The sequence below is a fragment of the Sapajus apella genome, unplaced genomic scaffold (genome assembly GCF_009761245.1).
Source record: "Sapajus apella isolate SASKATOON/1434 unplaced genomic scaffold, GSC_monkey_1.0 scaffold56, whole genome shotgun sequence".
In the NCBI taxonomy this organism is placed as follows: Eukaryota; Metazoa; Chordata; class Mammalia; order Primates; family Cebidae; genus Sapajus; species Sapajus apella.
Window position 1 is genome coordinate 7,710,205 of NW_022436996.1, and position 11,970 is coordinate 7,722,174.

Here is an 11,970-nt window from a genome sequence, read left to right on the forward strand (position 1 = left end):
GCCCACTGCACCACAGACACCCACTGCACAACAGACACCCACTGCACCATAGACGCCCACCGCACCATAGACGCCCACTGTACCATAGACGCCCACCGCACCATAGACTCCCACTGCACCACAGACAGACACCCACTGCACCATAGACGCCCACTGTACCCGGCACATCTCAGTCGGCGGTGTCAGGTACCTACCCGGCAGCTCCCCTACCTTCAGCCTGGTGGGCGGTAGTTCTGTGAGAGTGAGCCCAGCACACCTGTTTCAGGTGCCGCACCTCCCACAAGGACCACACCTGGAGGCATCATCGCACCTTCCTTCCCTCTAACCTGGGCCTTCTCAGTGGTGTCCCATCAGCATTTTGAGTGGGGCAATTCTTTACTGTTTGGGGTCTCTCCCATCCATTCCAGGGGACTTAGTATCCCCAACCACCTGTCACTGAAAGTCTGTCACAACCTCCCATCATGGTGACAAGCACAGGCCCTGTAGGGAGGTGACTCACCCCGCTGCAGACCACTGCTGCCAGGTGCTGACTCCTGGGGCAGGGCACAGGCATGGCACCAGCAGGGCAGGGTTTTGGGCAGGTATTGGGAATGAGACTAGGACAGCGTCAGGAATACTGAAGTCTTGGGGGAAAGCAGTCAGGAGCCAGGGGCTCTGGAAGCAAAGGAACTGAGTGTGGAAGGATGGCCCTGGAAGAGCACCAGGCCTGGGGGCCCAGAGGAGGAGGAATGAAGCAGCATAGGAAGGGAGTCCCTGGGGACAGGGGGCCTTCCACCTGAGCCAGCACTCTCAGTTGAAAAGGTAAGAACACCACATGCTTCATGGAGTTTCCCGCCTCCAGCTCCTGTCTAAATTCAGTCCTCTGAGCAGAGGCCCCACCTCTCTGTCCTGAGAAGATGCACCAGGTTGATGCCAGATAGCTCCGTGCCCTTCCACCTCCCCTGTCTCCACATGGCAACCTTGGCTGAGATGCTGGCCATGCACCCCGAGGCCCTGCCCCCACCCATCGCCAGCCTCAGATCCAGATGCAGAGACGGGCCTAGGACCACCAGCACTGCTACCCAGACATGACACCACCTGGCCCCGTCTGACATCCAGGTCAACTGCTGGTCTAGACATTTGCTGCCACCTCAACTAACTCCATGAGGACTGCATTAGGGCATGTGTCTTTGGCTGAGATGACCTTGAAATGTGATGCTGGCCAGCACCCTGTGCCCAGGCCGAGAAGCCAAGCCCAGAATATCTGCCTGCCTCGGCTCCATGGCAGCCGCCCCCTATGCCCCCACCTCAGCAGCCGCCTCACCTGTGCCCCCACCTAGCTGTGTGTTACTCCGCTCCACAGACAGCCCGTTGGCACGGGGGCTGGTGCCCGGGGCTGTGGTAGGTGTGGCTCGGGGCAGGCGTTTCCCAGGCACTTTCACCGTCGTCCGCAGCAGGTCAATCTCCTTGCCGTGGATGTTCTGCATGTAATCCTAAACATGCAGGTGGGTGAGACAGACGAAGACTGGTTAGCAGCAGCCATCCAGCACTGAGCCTCACAACTCCCAGGTCTGTCCCTGCTGTGGAAAGAGAGGGAACACTCCAATCTTGAAAAGCAGGACTCTAAGCCACAGAATGTCTCCGAGTCTGGATTACACCTGGGTCTCCACAGTGCCCAAAGCAGCGCTAGGGGGACTCCACCAGGAGAGAGGCAGAGTTGGGGGTGGCCAAGGACCTGGAGCTAAGCGCTGAGGCTCAGGCCCTCAGGAATGATGGCTTAGGAGGCAACAGCACAAAGCAGGCCAAGTGCTGGGCCAGGCTGGGATTTAGGGAGAGAGCCCCTGCTGCGGAGGGGAGCTGAGAGACTCGGGGCCATGGGTGACAGGGTGGCCACCAAGCACTGCAGACCCCACCTGTGCATTAGGAACCTTCTAAAGCCCAGAATCATCCCAACCCTTAGGACAGTGTCTGATAATAAATACTTGTTGAACAGTTTAAAGAGATGCCTCTTTTTGCTGGACTTTGGAATACAGCAACAGGTGCCTGGTCTGACGGGTGCCACCGATTCCCCGGCGACAGTCGTCATCATTGTCATCATGTCATCTGCCTGTCACGTGCAGGGTGTTTACCATCCTACGGCAGTGTGTTTATACACTCCATGTATGACCTCGTGGAATCCTCACCACCTGAGGGAGGCAGTGCCTGTTTTGTAGATGAAGGAACTGAGGCTTAGAAAGGCTAATCTGCCCAAGAACACACATTTAAACAGTAGCAGAGTCAGATTAAAGCCCAGGTTTTTCAGATTCCCAAGCCTGTGCCCCTTGCGCAGGCTCCCTCCAGCCTGTCCTGAGTCTGGGACTTGCCCTGCCTTCAAGTCAGGGCCCCAGGAATGGGGGGCCACTTTGTGCTTCAACTCTACCCACCATTTAGGTAGCACCGTGGCTGAATGCAGGGAGGGAGGGTGGGGGCCGGCAGTTTCCTGACCTGGAGCCTCTCGTGCCTCCTCCTTCCAGCCTCTCCCCACAGCCTGTTGCCTCCTGCTTCCTTGTCCCTGCCACTGTCCCTGAGCTCTTAGGCAATTCCTAGCTAATGCCCTTGGAAACATGGCACAAATTCCTCCCCATGGGTCTCTGACCCTTCCTGAGAGAAGAAACTGGGTGGGAGTGCCAGACTTAACTTCTGACTGAATTACACTGATTGGACATAAATCTGCTCCTTCTTTCCCCTCCATGAGCACCTCTGGAATGTCTGCATCCTGAGGGCAGCCGTGCGAGGGGCTGTCCCAGACGTGTCCTCCTGCCCTGAGGAGCCCGGCCCTCACCTTCACTGCTCTGGCTGGTAGACTGCTTTCCCTCCAGGCTTGCTCTCTCTTCTCACCCAATTAGCTCCAGGGAAAACCGACACTGTCCTCTGCTGAAAAGAGCCCAGGGGGCCTGCTGCCTCTTGGGAAGCAGTGGAAGGGCAGGAAGTCTCACCAGGGCTCTCTCTGGGAGGAATCATGAGGACATAAGTAGACAAGGGGTCACCTGGTCCCAGGTCACTAAGAAAAGGTGAGGAGGTTACCACCTAGATGGAGGAAAAAGTGCCAAACACCAGCCTCCACCTGCAGTTCTGTGGCTGAGCTGGACACCACTCGCAGCTCTGTGTCATCAGGGGAATTGTCGAAAGAACTGGCGTTAGCACACCACCTCCCTGCCCAGGTCCAGCCCTGTGGGCTCTAGCTGAGCCTGCAGTTGCCTGAATTCTCGAGGTACCTATGGCATCTTCCCAGGCAGGCAGCCCTTCAGGAAGAGGACCAGAGGAGTAACCAACCAGAGAAGAGGAGCTGCGCCTAGAAGCTATGTTCAGAAAGGAGCCACTCCTGCCACTGCTGCTCCCTGCAGCCTTGGGCTGTACCTGTACCCTCCCACTGCCCCAGTCCTCTGTGAGGGACAGTACCAAGTGCTTGGCTCCAAGCATGTGCTGAAGTTTTGTTCACTGTCCCACAACCATAGAACGACACAGCCGAGGGATCAGTGAGCAGCCTTCCACCCAGGCAGGACCTCTTTGACAACCTCTGCCCACACCTGGTGGAGCAGGACTCTGCCCACAGCTTAGGGCCTTGCCAAACAGACCCGGGAGCCCCTCCTGCCTTCCCGGCATACCTCCATCCATCCTTCTTCAACACACCAGGCTGCACTTCACTGGCCCCACTGGCCCTCTGGTCTTGCTTTCAGCCCTGTGTCCACAAGTGACTTCACTGCCTCACCCCTTCCCTGCTTGCATCCCACACTCAGCTTCCTGTCCCTGGTTCTCGTCGGCAGTCCCTGTACACAATCACGTCTTAGATCGGCTACTCCAGACAACAGTCAACAGCTGGCTGGGCCAAAGGCACAGCTGCAGTCCCTCCTTAGGGGAGGGGCTTGGGCTGCTCTAGTTCACAAGGAGGTCACAGCAGCTGCAACAGTTTTTAGGCCCCATGACAGCCTTGGGATGCCCGGGCTGGGGCATGGCAGGAAAAGCTGACCCTACGCCAGGAATAAGAGTTGCACAGGGGGACTGCATTTGGGGCTAAGGAGCCAGAAGCCGGCCTCAGGGGAAAGGATGGCCCAACTTTAGCATCTCTGATGGCACTAGCCAGACGCTCCGAATTCCCGGAGCAAGCTGGTACCCACAGCCCTGGACTCCGTGCCCTCCTGCCCGGGCAACTCTGGAGCCTGGGCGTGGAGGAGAGTGGAGAGACGCTTGAGGAGCAGCAGCAGGGATGGGAACCTCAGACAGGCAGCATTTCCCTCTGTCAGCAGAACGGGGAGCATGGTGGCGGTGGCGGTGGCTGCTCAGGAGAGCGGTCACCACGGCTGCCTTTATTACCCACCATCAAACAGCAATTTCTTCCCCAGCCTCCTCGCTAATTACCCAGCCAGCGTTCTCATCTCGTTTTATTACTGGAATTAACAACGAGTTCAGAGCGTGGAAAGCTATTAAGATGTGTGATTAAGCCACATTCAATTAGTTTCTACAAACAATTTAATTGATGTTGCAGATAGAATTAACAGAAGGTGATTGTGTGAATGGCTCCGCTGGCTGCAAAATGGGGGAGGCTGTGGCGGGCTCTCTTGGGCCAGGCAAGAAGCGGGCGCGGGGCTCAGTCTCGCCCACCAAATTGGCCTGTGTGTGTCCCATCCGGCCCGGCCCCCATCCATAGGTGAGTCACCAGCCCTGATGCTCAGGAGAGACCCTTGCTGGAGAGGAGAGCCAGACTCAGCCCCGAGTTCTGTCGGAGCCTCTGGAGGTGCCAGAGCTCCTTCTTGACATGCTTCCTGCCAGGGTTTAGGGTTTGAACAGCCCCAGAGAGAAGCGGCTGCTCACAGGTAGGGAGGTGGCCTGCTCACTGCTGGCAACCGAGGAGCACACTCAGGTTGGAAGGTGGCTGGGGGGTGGCGGAGGCAAGGCAGCAGCGGAGGGAGGGAAAGTGTGGGGGTGGCACAAACGGGCCTCTGCCAGAGTCTCACGGACAGCTGGGAGGGAGTGCACAGCACCACAACCGGCCCTGCCTCCACTCATGTTTTCACACCGTGTGTAGCCAAGTGTGCTTTGGGGCCTGTGACAGGATCTGGGTGCCAGGACTTCCCAGCCTGTCCTTGCAGCTGAGTTCCAAAAAGTCACACAGTGCAACAAGTGCGGCTTGGGAGGGCACTCCTGTGGGGCTCAGATGCCCACCCTCGCCCAGGCAGGCAGGCCCAACTCCCTCCTTACTGGACGGCACTCGCCCTGCTATGAGCTGTTCTGTGACCCTCTCAGCCAGCCCCAGAGGGAGGTGCTCTTGACAAGCACAGACAAACCCGGGCGATGCTGAGAGCCAAAGTAATGGGTCCAAGCCTTAGCTCAGCCACCAGCTGGGTGACTCTGAAAAGCCACCCTACCCCCCTGAGCTCTGCTCTCCAGCTGGCTGTGTTTCCTATTCCGAAACCAAAACCTAGCCCAACCCCACAACCCACCTTCTTCCACAACCCAAGACGCCCTCTGCCACCCCTCTCATCCTCACTGCCTCCACTGTTGGCAGTGGGCACAGACTGTGCACCAAGCTCGGCCACAGGCCACACAGAACAGAAAGGAGCAGGTAAGAACAGTCAGCCCCACACAGGCGGGGAAACAGACATTTCAAACAGGCCCGTTCCCAAGCTCTCCCACTGAGATGGACAGCTGGACATGAGGAGAGGGCACAGTAAACGGCCCGGTGTCGGCTGTGAAGCGCCTCAGGCAGGCAAGGTGCCGGCGCAGTCTCCAGGCCTCAGCACTGTGACTTGCTATCTGTGAGTGGCCCTGACACCCTCAAAACCTTTCGACAGGGAAACACTGGGACTCTCCTCATCTTCTGGCCCTTCCTTTAGTGTAGAGCTCTGTACACAGTAACAAAGCCTGGCACCCACAGAGCGCTCTTTGGCCTCCTATGACACTTTCTGCCTGTGCCATCAGTGCTCTTCCCAGCAGGCCTGGCCGCCTCTCTCGGCGCCTCGCAAGGACTCAAGAGCGGGACAAGGTCTGTGCTCACGGTGGGAGCCTGGGGTCAGGCGGGAGCTCAGAAGCTGGTTGCACTGAATGCGGGGGGTCCTTCCTCCAGTCTCCCAGGTACCAGGCCCTGCCCTGTGGAGTAGGGCGTGTTAGGAAGGCCGAGGAGCTGACTGGTGCTGTCCCCTGAGCTGAGGGGTAGGATCATCATCTGAGGAATGGTCAGATGCCGAGAAGCCCAGGAGGACCAGGCCTTCTCTGTGTGTTTTCTCCGCAGGGCAGTCTGGGCAGTGCTCTTGGGCCTGGGTGATGGCCAGGACACAGGGACCCAGCACCTCTTGGGTCACGCCTTCCTGACATCTTGGGCAGATTCAGAGGCAGGCCGAGGGCCTCTGGGCCGGGGGGTGGGGCCGGCCCACGTGCTGTGCTCGAGGGGCTTCACAGGAGAACTCATTAGCCCCACAGTGGGGTGGTGACAGAGATGGATTCCGGTGACAGCTGTGTGCTGGAGCCACGCGGTGAGGGGAGGGGAGGAAGGAAGGGTGGGGGAGCTGCACAGGGGCCACTCCAGTCACCAAAACACCCCCCAGCTGGGACACAGGCCACGCGGGCACCAGACCGTCTTAACCACAGACAAGGCCACCTTCGCTCCCCTCTCAGGAGGAGTTGTCTGAAGCTCTAGCCCATTCTCAACAGCCCTGTCCTCTACCACCCCAGGCCCAGGAGTCCGCAGCTCCGCGCTGGCATGGCCCAGCTCAACACAACGGCATGGCAGCATCAGCTTCCTCACTAGAATTTCCGTGGAAGTGGCCGAATCCCACTCCTTCAACAACTGGAAAGTCTGACGTAGAGCCTGACCAACCAGAGGGCACGTGAGGGGCCACCTGGTTCTTGTGCATGTCCCAAGCTGCCCGTGTGAGGTTCTTTCTCCAGGGACGAGCCATTTGAAATCACTAAGGTCTGCTTCCCGTCCATCCTGACGCCTGTCTGCTGCCCATATTCTGTTATCCTCCCTCTACCCCTCCCATACTCTCCCCCAGGAGGCTCCTCCTCCCATACTCACATGCAGGCTGGGGTGATAGGTGAGCAGCCCGTTGTCACAGAGTGTCACATACTTTTTCTTCCACTCCTTGTTCAGGGACTTGCCACTCCGCTTCAGCAGGATCCCCTGAGAACAGAGGTCTGATCAGAAACCAGGAGCCAGCCCCCGACATCACAGGGCATGGGAAGGTCATGGTGTCGTTAGCCAACACCCTCCTCCCTTTGAGCAAAGCAGGCTTCAAGGACCTATCGTTGAACTTGGGAGGGCCCCTGAGACTAGTCCTTCCTTAGGACTCGGTTCTCCCTGATCATCCACCAGGAAGCAGCTGGACCACTGTTCTGGCAGGTGGGCATCTTGCCTCCCCAGTGTGTGTGTGGAGCCACCTTGGCAGGAGAAGCCGGTCAGGGGCGTAGATGGTTGGGGTGTAGATGGTCAAGGGTGTGGACAGTGGCCATCAGTCATGCTCCTCCCCAGGAGGCTCCAAGGGTCAAAATAGCAGAGATTTCATTAAGGTCCTGGCCTTCCACCTTGAGGTAGCTCCAAACAGGGCAGAACAATCCCCTAATTGTCCCAAGCATGCCCTAGACCACCAAGCCAGGCAGCCGCAAGACCCAGCCTTCCCTCTCAGCAACCATACTTCCTGCATAAGCCAGTGAGACACGCTGAACACAGAGGCTGGATGGCTGGAAGGATGAGCTAAAGTGCCACAGCAAGGAGCCTGCCCCTGGGACAAGGCTGGGGCCACAGCTGACACCCAGTAAACATCTATTGGAAGCACTGGGGAAAAGCCCCCTAAAACCCTGGCTGCCAGACGATGAAGGCAGGAGGTGGACCCCACTAGGAAGATGGGAGGAGATGATGCCCAACCACACCGTGGTCTCCTTCTCAGGAGAAGCCTGCGCCTCTAGTGAGAACCCCCAAAGATGCCCTCACTGGCTCAGGCTGTCTCCCTCAAACAACACAGAAGGCAATGCTGGGAATGGGAGGCGGGGTCAGGCAGAACCAGGGAGCGCCACAATGGAGACCAGGGGCAGATCCAGGACCAGCATCACTATTCATGGCCCCCCATCCTCCAAAACCCCCAACTCAAGAGGGTTGAGAAGAGGCAGCGCTCCCTGGAGACTTCAAGGCAAAAATCCCATAGGGGGAAGAGGGGCACAGGTAGATCCGCAAATGGGGGGGCTGAGTGTGAGGTTGGGGGGGTCAGGCTCACCCTCAGCTGGGAGAGCAGAAGGGGAAGCACTCCCAGCAGGGACACTCGAAAGGGCAAATTCTGCCTGTACTTAGAGGAGACAGCACCCAGAGAGGGAAGAGGCCGTAAAGGGATGGAATCTCCTTTAGGAATAGAGGGCCCTGCCCGAAGGCAGCCAACAACATGGGGATTAAGAGACGCAGGCACATGGAAATGGTGGTCCCTCATCTGCAGCCTGTGGTCCTGACGCCCAAGGGTGGGGGGTAAATACTGGATTCCATTGCAACTTCCTCCAAGTTCTTCCTAATAGAGGGCTCAGCCCCAGATGGATGCGATTAGGATAAAAGTGATTCTGGTTTTCTGGACCTCTCCCCTCCCCAACAGGGGGTGAGGTGGAGGCCAGAGAGGGCACCCACTTCCAGTGGCCAGGGTAGCTGTGACACCAGTTGCCAAACTTTCCAGCACATTTCACATCCTTGCTGCTGCTCCTCCAGCCACCCCAGGCTGGAGGGGTGAGGAGAAGCCTAGCCCGAGCCTCTCCCCACTTCGGACAAATGGCATTGCAGAAGGTGTGCTCATGAGGGATGGGAGCTGAAGTACTTGGCCACGTGCAGACACATCCTGCTACCTGGTCTCCCTTGGCCTGGGAGACCCTATCCTCAGGTGTTTCTGAAGACAAGCGGCATTAAGGGGACCTTCCAGAGGCAAGTGGGCCCTGTCTCGTGGTCTGTGGAGGAGCCTTCAAGTCTGGGCCTTGGTGACCTGCCTCTGGGTGTGGCATTCCTGTCACTGGCCAGGGACCAGGTGCACTGAGAGCTCAGCAAGCAGTCAGCCGTTGTTTGCTGGCTCTGCTCTCTTTTGGGAGCACCAGCCTGCGCTAAGGCTCTAAGGCCCACCGGCTCTGGGATTCCCTAGAGTCATCCCCAATCCTCCCCGCCCACTACACAGGCCAAAGAAAGAGCCAAGTGTGAGGGATGGACCCAGCTCCCCGCCCCTGTTCCGACTCCCTTCACCCCACTAGGCGTGCTCCCCTCTCCCACCCTCCCAGCCTTCAGCAGGAGACTCCATGGCCAGCTCCGGCCCCGCTCTGCTCCCTGCCCCCAGCGGTGCGAAACGTGGAGCCACTCAAGGCCTGCGCTGCTGCTGCCTGCGGTTCCTCCAACAGTCAGGGTGGGGACCGGGTCTCCGCACCTTTCCGACTCAGACACGTGTGGCTCCTCCCTCCTCGGGGAGAATGCGTTTCGGGGCGGGGGTCCCTCCTCCACCCTGACCGCCCCCTTCCTCAGCAGCGCCCTCCCCGGGCAGAGGCGAAGGAGCCACTGTAAGGACGCTCGTTAGCCCGGGGCACGGGTGGAACGACCCGGCTGCTCCTTCCCGCCCTGCTCTTTGCAGGCTCCCGGAAGCTACTGGGAGGAGACTGGCCTAGCCCGCGCCTCTCCCCACTCCCTCTCCAAGGAAGCTACAGGGGTTCCTGCTCCCTCCCCGGCCGGCCGGCTGCGCGCGGCAGAGCAGGAAGCAATCTGGGGCGGAATGGGAGCGGCGCGGAGGCGCGGAGGCGACAGCCCCCAGAGGACCCGTTCCCGCCGCCACCTCCCTCCCAGCTCCGCCAGCCGACTTAATTGCGGAGTCCGGATTGATTGGGAATGCAAATGGCAACTGAAATGCAATCTTCACTCCCAGCAGGAGCTGGGGGGGGGGAGGGGAAGGAACAGAACCGGAGAACGGGACAGGGGGGCGGAGCACAGGAGGGGCTGCAGAACTGGCGGGGCAGGACTGGGTGGCAGCGAGGAGGTCCGGGAGCGGGGAGGCGCCAGGAATGGCCACCGGACTGGGAGAAGAGAGCGGATGCCCCGCCCCTAGCGAGCTATCCTTACAGAACGGAAAGGAGCCGGCACCCCCTAAAGGGTGTCACTGCATCAGGCACAGGCCTCTGACACCTGCTCCCAGCTGGCAGCAAGACTCAGGACTGAACCGCTAGGGGTCTTCCTACTGACAGTCCCTGAGAGTTAGGAGTAAAAACACCCAAGTGACATACTGACTCCACAAGACTGGACCAGAGCCCCAGGTTCAAGTTCACAGGGCTTCCTCCCCAACCTAGCATCTCTCCATTTTTCCCGTGTGAGGGATTTAGGGAACAAATAAGTGAGCCCCTGACAAACACAACTCCCAGTGAGGAAAGGGAACATGTGGGACCCCAAGGAAAGTGCTCCCATTTTCCTAGGGAATGCTATGAAGTGTCTACACACCCACTCACTGTTCACGCCCTCCCTTACACTCCACCGTCAAGCAGGGAGCTAGGCGCCTCCGCCCAAAGCAGAGGGCATCATCCAGCAGGGGCCCTCACAAAGGAGGTGCCCCAAAGATACAGGATCAAATAAGCAACAGGTTTGTGCAGAGTCTGATTCTGCACAGACTTGCACACACACGCATGTGCCCCATGGACGGACAGGGAGACCTCTGGCTGCTGTCACTGTGCCCTTGACTTTTCAGGGGCCCTCCCAGTAGGCTGGCCCAACCAGAGTGGTCCCTGCCAGACATAAATGCGATGAACATTTCAAGGGACGTGTGAGTGGGAACAATTCAGATCACCGCATGGGACCCTGTGGGACCCTGCCCTCTGGGACACTACCCGGCTTGGGACTCCTCATTCTAAATGAACTTTCACTGGGAATCAGAAACCCCTACCCTTAACAAATGAATCCTGGTCACACTGACTGACCCCCTCCCCACAAGTGGTCACACTGCCTATGAGTCCCAGCCCAGGAGAGCCACACCTGACCACAGGCCTGTCAAGCCGGGCTCCAGTGCTCCGGCCACAACAGCCTCCCCTGTGGTCAAAACCTGGCAACACAGCTACCTATGTACACCACCTCTTCAACCACCAGATCCCAAGAAATTCTGTTCCAACTGCCCCCGTTCTTACGGGCACCCCAGTGCCTCACGCTCTCATCCACACACCAAAGACACGCCTCCCCACCCTACCCCAGCAGCTCTGGCTCAACACACCACAGGCACACTCTCTGTGGGTCAATGCCGTGTCCAAGGCAGGAACGCAACACCTCTGGTCTGGAAGAAGGCAGGCCCAAGTGCACCCAGGACTGACTCAGAAAGGAGGTGGAAGAGGTGAGAAAGTGGGAGAGGTGAGGTGGTAGCACCTCAACTTTTTTCTTTAAAGATAAACAGAAGCTCTTATTAACAAAACCATGCCAACAGACCTTGCGCTGGACTAGCCCTCAGTAACCCTTCAATGCAGGCTCCTCCGGTGTCTCATTTTCCTTAGAGAGAGAGACAACCCCCCTCCAGACCCAACTCCAGAACCAGTGGGCCAGGCTGAGGGCCTGGCTAAGCACAGCAGGTAGCTCTCTTCTGCCCTCCAGTGGTGATCAGAGGTATAGGCAGGGCTGGTGGCCAGAAGACGGTGGCGCAGGGAAGGCCGCTTCTCAGCGGAGGGAGAGCCCGGCCCTTGTTAGGGACTCGGCCTAGGAGGGTGGTGCTGGCCTCTAAGGCCATCTCCCCCATCACAGTGGCCTGGGAAGAGCCACGTTCCTGGGCCTCATTCTGAGCACCCGGGAAGGGAGGCGCTGACCTGCTTGATGGGGATGGCGCGGCCGCTCCCGATGCTGTCCACCTTGCACTCGGCAGCCTTCTTCTCCCGGTCCAGGTCAGCACCTTTCCGAGACTGGAAGAGAAAACAAGAGGCGTGTTAGAGAGGCCCGGGGTCTGCCAAGAACTGCCCGCCTGGACTTCCCGGCCTCCCTCTTGCCTCCCT

General features: G+C 58.8%; 1 protein-coding gene across 7 annotated transcripts in view; it reads right to left on the reverse strand.

The window, feature by feature from the left end:
* Positions 1 to 11,970, reverse strand: part of AGAP3 (ArfGAP with GTPase domain, ankyrin repeat and PH domain 3) — a 57,561-nt gene that overhangs the window by 8,798 nt on the left and 36,793 nt on the right. For all 7 annotated transcript variants that reach the window (XM_032244996.1, XM_032244999.1, XM_032244998.1 and 4 more), the window contains 3 exons: positions 11,788 to 11,880; positions 7,031 to 7,135; positions 1,304 to 1,472 (listed from right to left, as the gene is read on the reverse strand). In XM_032244996.1, coding sequence (XP_032100887.1) covers positions 1,304 to 1,472; positions 7,031 to 7,135; positions 11,788 to 11,880 — 367 coding nt within the window. The remainder of the gene's footprint in view (positions 1 to 1,303; positions 1,473 to 7,030; positions 7,136 to 11,787; positions 11,881 to 11,970) is intronic.